A 15,061-nucleotide genomic window follows, 5' to 3' on the forward strand; every position below is an offset into this window, starting at 1 on the left:
TTTAATATAAAGTTTTAGTACTGAATCATTGAAAATTAATACGGACTGTAAGGGAGTACTAGTTTAATTTTAATCAAATCGCCCTAAAAATTGAGAATCACACAAACATTAACCGTCAGAGATAACCATATTCTTTGTGCTAGCTTGTATGCATAATAAGAAATGCAGTGAAAAATATCCTCTAATGCTCTTTTTATTTTACATTACACTTTTGGTATCTACTGAAATGTGGATAAACGTAGGACAAGCCAAGAAAGGAGGCATTCATTTACGTCAGTACCACATATAGATAGCCAGAAACAACGCATACATATCCCACCACAAGCGTGTATTTATACTTGTACTCCCTCCATTTCTTTTTAATATGCATATAAAATTTGGTCAAAGTCAATCTTTATAAAGTTTGACTAACTTTATATTTAAAAACATCATCATTCACAATATGAAATCAATATTATCAAATGCGCCATGAAATGTATTTTCGTACTGAATAGTTTTAGTATTATAGATGTTCATATTTTTTAATATAAATTTGGTCAAACTTTATGTAGTTTGACTTTGACCAAGTTTTATACGCGGAGTAAAAAGAAACGGAGGGGGAGTATGGGCGCTCACCAAGTGTTGTCGTCTTGCTCCCCGATCCCGGAGAGGATTGGTGGATGGATAGATGCGGGCAGAGAGTTGTGTGGCACGGCACGCATGTAGATGCAGGCGGGCAGCAGCTTGTTGGGTGCACTCCACACCTAGTAGTAGTATTGTCCTATATATCGACTATTTTAGCTGGATGTCGACGAATTGGCAGCTCCGCTTAGTTTGACCTTCTTCTTCCTCCCTCCCCACTGAAAAATTGAGCTGAGAAAAGTAAACAGGAGAGTAGGGGAGTTCCCCCGGCGTTGACTTGGCGTCGGCCCGCCTGCCTGTCCGGATCCCTCCACGTGATCCAGCCTCGCCTAGTTACAATCCAGCAAGAACACGAGCGGGCGAATTATTCAGCAGCAGTAGCCGCCGCCACGATCTCCCCGAGATCCCGCGCCATTAATCCCGCTCCGCACCTTCCTTCTCCTCTCCAGTCTCCACGCATGCCCTGCTCGCGCGCGCGGTGCAAGCGCCTAATCTGACGCCGCGACGATCGATCGAGCCGTCGCGACCGATCGAGAGTCTTGACCGGCGGGGAGGGGTCGATGGATCCGAACATGGCCGGGCACACCGGGGCCAGCCCGTTCCTGGTGTCGCCGGCGACGGGGCGCGCCATGACCCCCTCCGCGTCCTACTCCGGCGGCGTCGAGGACGGGAAGCCGGCGGCGGGGGACGCCGGGGCGGAGTTCGTGCTGGAGTCCAAGGGCACGTGGTGGCACGCGGGGTTCCACCTCACCACGGCCATGGTGGGCCCGACGGTGCTCACGCTGCCGTACGCGCTGCGGGGCATGGGCTGGGCGCTCGGCCTCACGGCGCTCACCGCCGTCGCCGCCGTCACCTTCTACACCTACTACCTCATGTCCCGCGTGCTCGACCACTGCGAGGCCGCCGGCCGCCGCCACATCCGCTTCCGCGAGCTCGCCGCCGACGTCCTCGGTATGCCTTAATTGTAGTCAATTAATGCGGGCGCTGGTAATCATGGACCGACAAATTTGGCAGCGTGGTTTGATGTGCTGTTTTGGATCGGTGTGGTGTGGTAGGGTCCGGGTGGGTGTTCTACGCGGTGGTCACCGTGCAGACCGCCATCAACGCCGGCATCACCATCGGCAGCATCCTCATCGCCGGCAACTGCCTCCAGGTAAACCACTGAATTTCAGAATATTTATTCTAGGAATCTCTTACCATGCGACATGTGAAAGTAGACAAGAATTTTTTATTGTAAAATCTTTGGTACCATGTAACTGCTGTTGCTTGCAAATAAAGAAAAGAGGTAATATCACTGGCAGTCATGTAACTTGCGCTGGATGTTCAGTTTGGTGCTAAAACTTTAAAAATACGGATTTGTAGTCATCTAACTTGCTGTGTGGTGCAAATACGGTGCTTTTGTATTGTATCCGGCGTACAACTTCCTACATGGCATGCCAGTATGGGAGTGGCCCACATGTCAGTGGCTGCAATATATTTTTTCTGATAACTCCATGGATTTTTTATGTGTTAATGAACAGTATATATATATATATATAGTAAAAGTAGGAGGCGGAGAGATATGTAAGTAATAAAATTATGTTCAAATATTGGTGTGTTAGAGTATTATGCATACAAACAATCCTTTGTGAATAAAACATTTGAATATAAACCTGTGTATTATATTAGGCATGACTGTATATTCATATCAAAAGTTTAAATTTTTAATTATGAATATCTATACGAACATGAAACTATACAAATGTGCATACAATTATTGAATTGTTCATACAATTCGAATAGTATTTTTGAATTGCAATTTTACAAGTATTTGTATTATTCTAAATTATACAAACATTTTTGTAATTAATAAATATTTTTTAAATAATATATTAACAGTTCTGAAAGAAATTTATTTCATTTCTATTTACAATATTTATAACACGTGAATTTTAAACATTATTTACTACTGAGATCATAATTTACATACAACATTCGAAAAAAAAGTCGAAGGTGCATAATGGGCTGCACTGATCATATTTCATTAGAGTTGACAGACCCACGTGTTACAAGAGAAGGAATACAAGATTTAGTTATCCCTTCCATAGATGACATTGTTTCTGGTGGTTACAGCGTGTGCGCGTCTTTTGTTGGCCGTTGGTTCGAATCCTCCCAGCTTGTATTTATCTTTTATACTCACCTAGGCTTTTTTGTGTTATTAAAAAAATCCAGGGAGTTGTCCGAAAAAATGTACTCTTTATTTTTTACGCCGGACACATTAGAAAGCACCGTATTTGCACCATACAACAAGTTGAATAACCATAAATCCGTATTTTTAAAGTTTAAACACTAAACTGAACATCCAGCGTAAGTTCTATGACTGCTAGTGATATTACCTCTAAAGAAAATGTTCAATGTAAATGAAAAGCATTGCACAACTAATAATGGTGGCAGGTGGCAGGAATAGATCGTGTGAAAAAGCACAATAAAATGTTGCAGAGAAACAAAATGTTTACCAAGCTATGTGCCTGACTGATATGTCTGTTGCACCTTGGCTATACGTGTACATATCAACGGGTGCAGATTATGTACGAGAGCTTGGCGCCGGATGGTACCCTGAAGCTGTACCACTTCATCATCATCGTCGCCATCGTGTTGTCTCTCTTCTCGCAAATGCCGTCATTCCACTCGCTGCGGTATATCAACCTCGGGTCCCTAGTCCTCGCCTTCGGCTACACCATCCTCGTCTCCGGCGCGTGCATTCGGGCAGGTATGTGCAAACACCGACCGATGATCGTGGGTGTGTTACGTGTTTATTACGTCTATGTTGTACTTGGTGTTTCTGAGATGGAAAAGAGCTAGGGAGAAAAAAAATTGGTCAGTCTTAGATCTGAATTTCTGACAGGTATGATGAGCAATGCTCCAGTGAAAGATTACTCGCTGAGCCCATCAAAGTCTGGGAAGATGTATGACGCCTTCCTCTCCATCTCGATCCTGGCCACTGTGTTCGGCAATGGCATCCTGCCTGAGATCCAGGCCACCCTGGCGCCACCAGCGGCGGGGAAGATGGTGAAGGCGCTGGTGTTGTGCTACACTGTGGTCTTCTTCACCTTCTACCTGTCGGCCATCTCTGGCTACTGGGCCTTCGGCAACAAGGTGCAGTCCAATGCGCTGCAGAGCCTGATGCCGGACTCGGGGCCCTCTCTGGCACCGACATGGCTCCTTGGCCTCGCCGTCGTGCTCGTCCTCCTCCAGCTCCTGGCCATTGCGCTGGTGTACTCGCAAGTGGCCTATGAGATCATGGAGAAAGGGGCGGCAGACGCGGGCCATGGAAGGTTCTCATGGCGGAACCTGGCGCCGCGGGTGGCGTTGCGAACCTTGTACGTTGCGGCGTGCGCATTTGTGGCGGCGGCGCTGCCGTTCTTCGGTGATATCGTGGGCGTGGTCGGCGCCTTGGGGTTCATCCCGCTCGACTTCGTGCTCCCCGTCGTCATGTACAACATGGCATTGGCCCCGCCTAAGAGGTCGGCGGTGTACGTATTCAACGTGGCGATCATGACCTTGTTCACCGGAGTTGGGATCATTGGCGCCATTGCGTCCGTGCGGAAGCTTGTGCTCGACGCCGGACAGTTCCAGTTGTTCAGTGACCATGTCGTCAGCTGAATTAGTTTCTTGTCCCCTTTGTAGATCATTTTATCATTTTAGGGGAAGTTCTTTTTATAGCTCAGGTAAAGTAGGCCGGTCATAGCCCATCAACCACACAAACTGTGTCATCGAATATATGGTTCCGTGTTACAATATGCCGAATATTTGTCTGAGTAACACCGGAAGAATTCTGATATATTTGTGTTTCTGTAATTGGCTCAAAAAATGATTTGACAGCTATAAATATTCATGGTCTCTCAGCAAATAACCTAAAAAGGCAACAGATCGCGTGGTTCTATTTTGTTTTTGTTTTTATTAGGTATTTTTGTTGCATCCCTGATCAGATCCAGCTACACATACTCGTTTCGAAACAATGGAATAATTGCTAAGCATCATAACATCACATCACATCACAACCTACGCAGGGGCAAAAGACCTTGCACCAGTTGCAGACAATAACGGCATGATGAACTTCACTGCACAACACATGAATAACTACATATGTTGGAAACGGATTCAGCTCACAGATCCAAATAATTTTCGGAAATTGGTTTTGGTCCCGTACTCCATGGAACTCGGATTTGTGAAAATACCAAAAAAAAAGTCATATTTTGAAGTTAGAGAAAATTCAGGAAAAAACATAGGGATGTATACTACATCTCCATCAATTTTCATGATGAAATAAGTTTTGGTGAAACCTACCCAAAGAAAATCATGTATTTCTAGCACATGCACTATTTACTACCCCGTGATTCGTTTTTTTTTGCGCAGCTCACACCAAAGCATATATCATCATGAAATTTACAGAAATGCAGTATACATATGGTATGCTCGTGTGTTGCTTTTCAGAATTTTTGAAACTTTAAAATACAATTTTGGTTTCTTCGAAAGACGGACTCCATGGGGCTCGGGGGCAAGAAATCCACTCCCAATCATTTGCCTCTTCTTCAAGATAACGAAAATGGTGGACACTTCAGTTTACATACAAGGCGAGCAGCCACGAAATATAGAACTACTAGTTTCATGTTCTTATGCTATTGATACTATTGATAGGAGTAAAACTATGTAATGATCAGCGAAATTTCAGGACAGTAAAACCGAACAAGTTTCTAGCCCTTCTCACACCCTCACGATTGCTGGTGGTTTTATGTCACATTTGGAATGTTTTTGGCCGTTGATCGCTATCTAATCTTGCCATTAGTTGCTAAGTGGGCGAGTTGTCCTAAGGCTGCTTATAGTAGGAGTAACATAAGTAGTAACATGCATGCCACATACACAAAAATATGATGTGGCAACTAATTAATGAGGAGAGAAACAGATGGAGTAACATAATATCACATAGTGGTTCCCAATGTAAAATGAATCTACAAAGTAATAAATGAAGCTTTATATGTTATCACACATATGACACTACCAACAATAGAGGTAGTAACATAGACCATGTTACTAGTGTAAATTACTCCCCCTATGACTAGCCTAAAGAGGCTACTCCGGTAGAAAAGTTGGCTTACTTTGGTTGATTGGGCTTCCCCCCACGAAACCCATTTCAGCAAACGAGCATCTCAACTCCACGTTACGCTCCGATCCCCTCCCTCCGTGATCATCATCTCACTACCTGCACGAACTGTATGTGCACCGTTGTTGCCGTCGCCGCTGTGATCTGACCCACTTCAGTCTACCCAGGAGATAAAAGTAACATCGTACGCATGAGAGATGAACTTCCTGGGTGGTCGACTTAATTGGAGTGCGGCGATACTTCTCTTGCCGATCAATGCAACTCTCCTCCCATGTTGATGCAGGCTCTGCAACCGGTGTGATTTCTCAATTTCCTGGCCGATGGTGGATACTTGCCATGTTGCCCATGTTTCCTGCCCGCAAAATCAATGCTTCCTCATTCGTTCCGGTGAAACCCTACCCCAACTCCTCTTGTATGTTGGCAATGACAACGGGTGCATGTGCCCCTCCCCCCTCTACCAGCAATTAGCAGTCTGAGCTTAGGTGGTGCCATGGTGGCAAGTGGCAACAAACAAGAGGAGAGGAGAGGCGGCAGTAACACTTAGCGGATTCTTTTCTTTAGTACGGTACATACGTGGACGCTCATACATACACACATACACCCACCCCTATGAATGCAGACATGTTGACGTATAATGTGCTGCCTAGTCTCTTCCATCAGATTGGTCTTTTGGTTGCATTGGCTAGAGCATGCACTTCTACATGGTATCGGAGCCAACAAGTCTTGAGTTCAAGATCCGGCTGACGGCCCATTTTCGGTCCACGTTTAGGGCTGAGGGAGCCACACGTGAGGGGGAGTGTTGACATATAATGTGCTGCCTAATCTCTTCCATCAGATCGGACTTTTGGTTGTATTGGCTAGAGCATGCACTTCTACAACACCTTACCCCTATGAGCACCTACGAGAGACCGAGCTGACACATCAATTGAACGCACATCGGCCCTGAAAGAACTTAGTGGATCCTATTCCTAGTTCTGGACAACCAAAACAGGAAGAGAAAATAATCATAAATAAGTTTGCTCCCGCTGACTCGGGTCACTATTTGTTTTGCATGTTTCTCGGTCCAATTGATAGATTTATTTTATTTCAGTTGATGATTCGCAAGATGATTGCTATGTTAATGCTTAGTAGTGTGTATGGTTGTGAACTCCTTCAAATGAAGTCTCATGCCCATAAACTTTACGTCAATGCTCATATCTCAGAATTAGTTTGGATGGTGGCTTATCTAGCATATTTTTGGCATTGGTAAGCTATATTTCTACACTAAAATAAAAGGCCCGTGGTTGAAATCATAAGGAAATAAACAGTCAAACCGTGATACTATTAGGGTCTTGTCATTGATCCATTGATTGTCAAAGAAGCTTTGTGTACGGAGAGCTTGGCCTTGGATGGTACCCTGAAGCTGTACCACTTCATCATCATCATCGCTGTCGTGTTGTCTCTCTTCTCGCAGATGTCGTCATTCCACTCGCGTTATATCAACCTCGGGTCCCTGGTCCTAGCCTTCGGCTACACCATCCTTGTATCGGGCGCGTGCATTCGGGTAGGTAATGTGCAAACACCCATGATCATGTGTGCATCACGTGTTTACGTCGTACTTTGTGTTTTTGAGATGAAAAAGAGCTAGAAGAAAAACTTGGTCAATCTTAAATCTGAATTTTTGATTGGTATAATGAGCAATGCTCCGGTGAAAGATTACTCGCTGATCCCCTCAAAGTCTGGGAAGATGTATGCCGCCCTCCTCTCCATCTCTGTCCTAGCCACCGTGTTCGGCAACGGCATCCTGCCCGAGATCCAGGCCACACTAGCGCCACCGGTGGCGGGGAAGATGGTCAAGGGGCTTGTGCCGTGCTACACCATGGTCTTCTTCACCTTCTATCCTGGCAGCCATCTCCGGCTACTGGGCCTTCAGCAACACGGTGCAGTCCAACGCACTGCAGAGCCTGATGCCGGACTCAGGGCCCTCGTTTGCACCGACATGGCTGCTAGGCCTCGTGATACGTCTCCAACATATCTATAATTTTTGATTGTTCCATGCTATTATATTATCAACCTTGGATGTTTTATATGCTATTTTATATGATTTTTGGGACTAACCTATTAACCCAGAGCCCAGTGCCAGTTTCTGTTTTTTCCTTATTTTAGAGTATCGCAGAAAAGGAAAATCAAACGGAGTCCAATTGACCTGAAACTTCACAGAACTTATTTTTGGACCAGAAGAAGCCCACGGAGTATCGGAGATGGACCAGGAGAGTTCCGGGCTGCCCACGAGGGTGGGAGCGCGCCCCCTTCCTCGTGGACACCCCGGAGGTCCACCGACGTACTTCTTCCTCCCATATATACCCATATACCCTAAAAACTTCGGGGAGCACAATAGATCGGGAGTTCCGCCGCCAGAAGCCTCCGTAGCCACCAAAATCCAATCTAGACCCGTTCCGGCACCCTGCCGGAGGGTGAATCCTTCTCCGGTGGCCATCTTCATCATCTCGGCGCTCTCCATGACGAGGAGGGAGTAGTTCTCCCTTGGGGCTGAGGTTATGTACCAGTAGCTATGTGTTTGATCTCTCTCTCTCTCGTGTTCTTGAGGTGGTACGATCTTGATGTATCGCGAGCTTTGCTATTATAGTTGGATCTTATGATGTTTCTCCCCCTCTACTCTCTTGTAATGGATTGAGTTTTCCCTTTGAAGTTATCTTATCGGATTGAGTCTTTAAGGATTTGAGAACACTTGATGTATGTCTTGCGTGGGATATCCGTGGTGACAATGGGGTATTCTATTGATCCACTTGATGTATGTTTTGGTTATCAACTTGCGGGTTCCGTGACCTTGGGAATCTATGCATAGGGGTTGGCACACATTTTCGTCTTGACTCTTCGGTAGAATCTTTGGGGCACTCTTTGAAGTACTTTGTGTTGGTTTGAATAGATGAATCTGAGATTGTGTGATGCATATCGTATAATCATACCCACGGATACTTGAGGTGACATTGGAGTATCTAGGTGACATTAGGGTTTTGGTTGATTTGTGTCTTAAGGTGTTATTCTAGTACAAACTCTAGGGCTGTTTGCGACACTTATAGGAATATCCCAACAGATTGATTGGAAAGAATAACTTTGAGGTGGTTTCGTACCCTACCATAATCTCTTCGTTTGTTCTCCGCTATTAGTGGCTTTGGAGTGACTCTTTGTTGCATGTTGAGGGATAGTTATGTGATCCAATTATGTTATTATTGTTGAGAGGACTTGCACTAGTGAAAGTATGAACCCTAGGCCTTGTTTCCTAGCATTGCAATACCGTTTACGCTCACTTTTATCATTAGTTACCTTACTGTTTTTATATTTTCATATTACAAAAACTATTATCTACTATCCATATTGCACTTGTATCACCATCTCTTCGCCGAACTAGTGCACCTATACAATTTACCATTGTATTGGGTGTGTTGGGGACACAAGAGACTCTTTGTTATTTGGTTGCAGGGTTGCGTGAGAGAGACCATCTTCATCCTACGCCTCCTACGGATTGATAAACCTTAGGTCATCCACTTGAGGGAAATTTGCTATTGTCCTACAAACCTCTGCACTTGGAGGCCCAACAACGTCTATAAGAAGAAGGTTGTGTAGTAGACATCAAGCTCTTTTCTGGCGCCATTGCCGGGGAGGTTAGCGCTTGAAGGTATATCTTTAAATCTTGCAAGCGAGTCTTTTAGTTTCTTGTTTTATCACTAGTTTAGTTTATAAAAGAAAATTACAAAAAAATGGAATTAAGTTTGCCTCATACGCTTCATCTTTTTAATATCTTTCGTGAGTATGATGGAAAGGAAAATTGTGCCAAAGTGTTAGAAGAAGAATGCATTAGAATGTTTGGCACTAAATATTTGAATTATGAGCATGATTGCAATGTTGTTAGTATGAATTCCTTGAATATCCATGATGCTAATGATATGTGCAAAGCCACAAGCTTGGGGAAGCTATGTTTGATGAAGATGATATTTTTTGTCCCCCAAGTTTTGATGAGAAAATTTATTTTGATGATAGCATGCCTCCTATTTATGATGATTATATTGATGAAAGTGGATTTGGAGAGGTCATGACTTCATTTAGTAATGATTCCACTATTTCGGAAGAGGTTCCAATTGATTATGAGAACAAAGTTGCTATCTATGATGATTATTATGATGACTTGTGTGCTATTAAGAATAATTATAACCATGAAACTTGTCATCATGATTTTAGTTTTCAATTGGATTATGCCTCACATGATAATTATTTTCTTGAGTTTGCTCCCACTATTATTCATGAGAAGAATTTTGCTTGTGTGGAGAGTAATAAAATTTCTATGCTTGTAGATCATGAAAAGAATGCTTTAGGTGCTGGTTATATTGTTGAATTCATTCATGATGCTACTGAAAACTATTATGAGGGAGGAATATATGCTTGTAGGAATTGCAATATTATCAAGTTTCCTCTCTATGTGCATAAAATTTTGATGTTTTGCTTGCTTTACCTTCCTATGCAAGTCGATTCTTGTTCCCATAAGTTGTTTGCTCACAAAATCCCTATGCATAGGAAGTGGGTTAGGCTTAAATGTGCTAGTCATATTATTTATGATGCTCTCTTTATGTTACAATTCTTATCTTTTATGTGAGCATCATTGAAATCATCATGCCTAGCTAGGGGCGTTAAACGATAGCACTTGTTGGGAGGCAACCCAACTATATTTTTGTTCCTTGCTTTTTGCTCCTGTTTAGTAATAAATAATTTATCTAGCCTCTGTTTTGGTTGTGTTTTTGTGTTTAATTAGTGTTTTTGCCAAGTAGAACCGTTGGGAAGACTTGGGGAAAGTCTTTTTAATCTTGCTGTAAAAAACAGAAACTTTAGCGCTCACAAGAATTGCTGCCATTTTTATTTGGAAAGTGCTATTTAGTTAATTATTTTTGCAGATGATTAATAGATAAATTCCTCAAGTCCAGAAATTTATTTTAGAATTTTATGAGTTCCAGAAGTATACGTTTGATCCAGATTACTACAGACTGTTCTGTTTTTGACAGATTCTGTTTTCTATGTGTTGTTTGCTTATTTTGATGAATCTATGAGTAGTATCGGAGGGTATGAACCATAGAGAAGTTGGAATACAGTAGATATTACACCAATATGAATTTAGAATGAGTTCATTACAGTACCTTATGATGGTGATTTGCTTTCTTATACTAACGGAGCTTACGAGTTTTCTGTTAAGTTTTGTGTTGTGAAGTTTTCAAGTTTTGGGTAAAGATTCGATGGACTATGGAATAAGGAGTGGCAAGAGGCTAAGCTTGGGGATGCCCAAGGCGCCCCAAGGTAATATTCAAGGACAACCAAAAGCCTAAGCTTGGGGATGGCCCGGAAGGCATCCCCTCTTTCGTCTTCGTTCATCGGAAACTTTACTTGGAGCTATATTTTTATTCACCACATGATATGTGTTTTGCTTGGAGCGTCAATTTATTTCATTTTGTTTTGCTTGCTGTTTGAATAAAATACCAAGATTTGAAATTATTAAATGTTAGAGAGTCTTCATATAGTTGCATAATTGTTCGACTACTCATTGATCTTCACTTATATCTTTCAGAGTAGTTTGTCATTTGCTCTAGTGCTTCACTTATATCTTTTTAGAGCACTGATACGTCTCCAACGTATCTATAATTTTTGATTGTTCCATGCTATTATATTATCTGTTTTGGATGTTTATGGGCTTTATTAAGCACTTTTATATTATTTTTGGGACTAACCTATTAACCCAGCGCCCAGTGTCAGTTTCTGTTTTTTTGCCTATTTTAGGGCTTCGAAGAAAAGGAAAATCAAACGTAGTCCAATTGACCTAAAACTTTACCGGACTTATTTTTGGAAGGAAAGCAACCTGGGAGACTTGGAGTCCACGTAAAGGAAGCAACGAGGAGGCCACGAGGCAGGGGGGCGCGACCACCCCCCTGGGCGCGCCCTCCACCCTCGTGGGCCCCTCGTGGCTCCCCTGACGTACTTCTTCCGCCTATATATCTCCATATACCCTAAAACGATCATTGGAGCACAATAGATCGGGAGTTCCGCCGCCAGAAGCCTCTGTAGCCACCAAAAACCAATCTAGACCCATTCCGGCACCCTGCCGGGGGGGGGGGAATCCCTCTCCGGTGGCCATCTTCATCATCCCGGTGCTCTCCATGACAAGGAGGGAGTAGTTCTCCCTCGGGGCTGAGGGTATGTACCAGTAGCTATGTGTTTGATCTCTCTCTCTCTCTCTCTCTCGTGTTCTTGAGGTGGTACGATCTTGATGTATCGCGAGCTTTGCTATTATAGTTGGATCTTATGATGTTTTCTCTCCCCTCTACTCTCTTGTAATGGATTGAGTTTCCCCTTTGAAGCTATCTTATCGGATTGAGTCTTTAAAGATTTGAGAACACTTGATGTATGTCTTGCCGTGCGTATCTGTGGTGACAATGGGATATCACGTGATTCACTTGATGTATGTTTTGGTGATCAACTTGCGGGTTCCGCCCATGAACCTATGCATAGGGGTTGGCACACGTTCTCGTCGTGATTCTCCGGTAGAAACTTTGGGGCACTCTTTGAGGTTCTATGTGTTGGTTGAATAGATGAATCTGAGATTGTGTGATGCATATCGTATAATCATACCCACAGATACTTGAGGTGACATTGGAGTATCTAGGTGACATTAGGGTTTTGGTTGATTTGTGTCTTAAGGTGTTATTCTAGTATGAACTCTAGGGCTGTTTGTGACACTTATAGGAATAGCCCAACGGATTGATTGGAAAGAATAACTTTGAGGTGGTTTCGTACCCTACCATAATCTCTTCATTTGTTCTGCACTATTAGTGACTTTGGAGTGACTCTTTGTTGCATGTTGAGGGATAGTTATGTGATCCAATTATGTTATTATTGTTGAGAGAACTTGCACTAGTGAAAGTATGAACCCTAGGCCTTGTTTCAACACATTGCAATACCGTTTGTGCTCACTTTTATCATTAGTTACCTTGCTGTTTTTATATTTTCAGATTACAAAAACCTTTATCTACCATCCATATACCACTTGTATCACCATCTCTTCGCCGAACTAGTGCACCTATACAATTTACCATTGTATTGGGTGTGTTGGGGACACAAGAGACTCTTTGTTATTTGGTTGCAGGGTTGCTTGAGAGATACCATCTTCATCCCACGCCTCCTACGGATTGATAAACCTTAGGTCATCCACTTGATGGAAATTTGCTACTGTCCTACAAACCTCTGCACTTGGAGGCCCAACAACGTCTACAAGAAGAAGGTTGTGTAGTAGACATCAAGCTCTTTTATGGCGCCGTTGCCAGGGAGGTTAGCGCTTGAAGGTATATCTTTAGATCTTGCAATCGAATCTTTTTTTTCTTGTTTTATCACTAGTTTAGTTTATAAAAGAAAACTACAAAAAAATGAAATTGAGTCTACCTCATACGCTTCATCTTTTTAATATCTTTCGTGAGTATGATGGAAAGGAAAATTGTGCCAAAGTGTTAGAAGAAGAATGCATTAAAATGTTTGGCACTAAATATTTGAATTATGAGCATGATTGCAATGTTGTTTGTATGAATTCCTTGAATATCTATGATGCTAATGATATGCAAAGCCACAAGCTTGGGGAAGCTATGTTTGATGAAGATGATATTTTTTGTCCCCCAAGTTTTGATGAGCAAATTTATTATGATGAAAACATGCCTCCTATCTATGATGATTATTGTGATGACACGTATGCTTTAAAGAATAATGATAACCATGAAAATTTTCATCTTGATCTTAATTTTCAATTACATGATATTTATTTTGTTGAGTTTGCTCCCACTATTATTCATGAGAAGAATTTTGCTTATGTGGAGAGTAGTAAAATTTCTACGCTTGTAGATCATGAAAAGAATTCTTTAGGTGCTGGTTATATTGTTGAATTCATTCATGATGCTACTGAAAATTATTATGAGGGAGGAATATATGCTTGTAGGAATTGCAATAATATCAATTGCTTAAAATTTTGAAATTTTGCTTGCTTTACCTTCCTATGCTAGTTGATTATTGTTCCCGTAAGTTGTTTGCTGACTAAATCCCTATGCATAGGAAGTGGGTTAGGCTTAAATGTGCTAGTCATATTCTTCATGATGCTCTCTTTATGTTTCAATTTTTATCCTTTATGTGAGCATCATTGAAATCATCATGCCTATCTAGGGGCGTTAAACGATAGCGCTTGTTGGGAGGCAACCCAACTTTATTTTTGTTCCTTGCTTTTCGCTCCTGTTTAGTAATAAATAATTTATCTAGCCTCTGTTTAGATGTGGTTTCATGATTTTAGTTAGTGTTTGTGCCAAGTAGAACCTTTGGGAAGACTTGGGGAAAGTCTTGTTAATCTTGCTATAAAAAAACCGAAACTTTAGCGCTCACGAGAATTGCTGCCATTTTTATTTGGAGAGCGATATTTAGTTAATTATTTTTTAAGATTATTACTAGATAAATTCCTCACGTCCAGAAATTTATTTGAGAATTTTATGAGTTCCAGAAGTATACGTTTGATCCAGATTACTACAGACTGTTCTGTTTTTGACAGATTCTGTTTTCTATGTGTTGTTTGCTTATTTTAATGAATCTATGGCTAGTACAAGAGTTTATAAACCATATAGAAGTTGGAATACAGTAGGTTCCTCACCAATATAAATAAAGAATGAGTTCATTACAGTAACTTGAAGTGGTCTTTTGTTTTCTTTCTCTAACGGAGCTTACGAGTTTTCTGTTAAGTTTTGTGTTGTGAAGTTTTCAAGTTTTGGGTAAAGATTCGATGGACTATGGAATAAGGAGTGGAAAGAGCCTAAGCTTGGGGATGCCCAAGGCACCCCAAGGTAATATTCAAGGACAACCAAGAGCCTAAGCTTGGGGATGGCCCGGAAGGCATCCCCTCTTTTGTCTTCGTTCACCGGTAACTTTACTTGGAGCTATATTTTTATTCGCCACATGATATGTGTTTTGCTTGGAGCATCATTTTATTTTCTTTTGTTTTGCTTGCTGTTTGAATAAAGTATCAAGATCTGAAATTCTTAAATGTTAGAGAGTCTTCATATAGTTGCATAATTGTTCGACTACTCATTGATCTTCACTTATATCTTTTGGAGTAGTTTGTCTTTTGCTCTAGTGCTTCTTATATCCTTTTAGAGCACGGTGGTGGTTTTATTTTATAGAAATAGATGAACTCTTGTGCTTCACTTATATTATTTTGAGAGTCTTTAGAACATCATGGTA

At 42.0% G+C, this 15,061-nt stretch overlaps 1 protein-coding gene and 1 pseudogene across 1 annotated transcript; both read left to right on the forward strand.

Annotated features, from left to right (window-relative positions):
* Positions 1-716: 716 nt before the first annotated feature.
* Positions 717-4,453, forward strand: LOC147992957 (putative GABA transporter 2). The gene is made up of 4 exons (XM_087532768.1): positions 717-1,572; positions 1,677-1,774; positions 3,184-3,370; positions 3,506-4,453. The coding sequence occupies exons 1-4, from the start codon at positions 1,182-1,184 to the stop codon at positions 4,261-4,263; spliced, it is 1,434 nt and encodes a 477-aa protein (XP_087388894.1). The 5' UTR covers positions 717-1,181; the 3' UTR covers positions 4,264-4,453.
* Positions 4,454-6,450: 1,997 nt separating this feature from the next.
* Positions 6,451-15,061, forward strand: part of LOC125532484 (putative GABA transporter 2) — a 247,043-nt pseudogene continuing 238,432 nt past the window's right edge.

Source organism: Triticum urartu, chromosome 1A, assembly GCF_056163025.1.
Source record: "Triticum urartu cultivar PI428250 chromosome 1A, HENAU_Tu73, whole genome shotgun sequence".
Lineage (NCBI taxonomy): Eukaryota > Viridiplantae > Streptophyta > Magnoliopsida > Poales > Poaceae > Triticum > Triticum urartu.

Bases quoted from the DNA above. Each gene is read 5' to 3' on its own strand.
- LOC147992957 (XM_087532768.1), top strand. From the start codon at position 1,182: ATGGATCCGAACATGGCCGGGCACACCGGGGCCAGCCCGTTCCTGGTG. The intron at 1,573-1,676 runs GTATGCCTTAAT...GTGGTGTGGTAG, and splicing joins GCTCGCCGCCGACGTCCTCG to GGTCCGGGTGGGTGTTCTAC. The intron at 3,371-3,505 runs GTATGTGCAAAC...AATTTCTGACAG, and splicing joins CGGCGCGTGCATTCGGGCAG to GTATGATGAGCAATGCTCCA.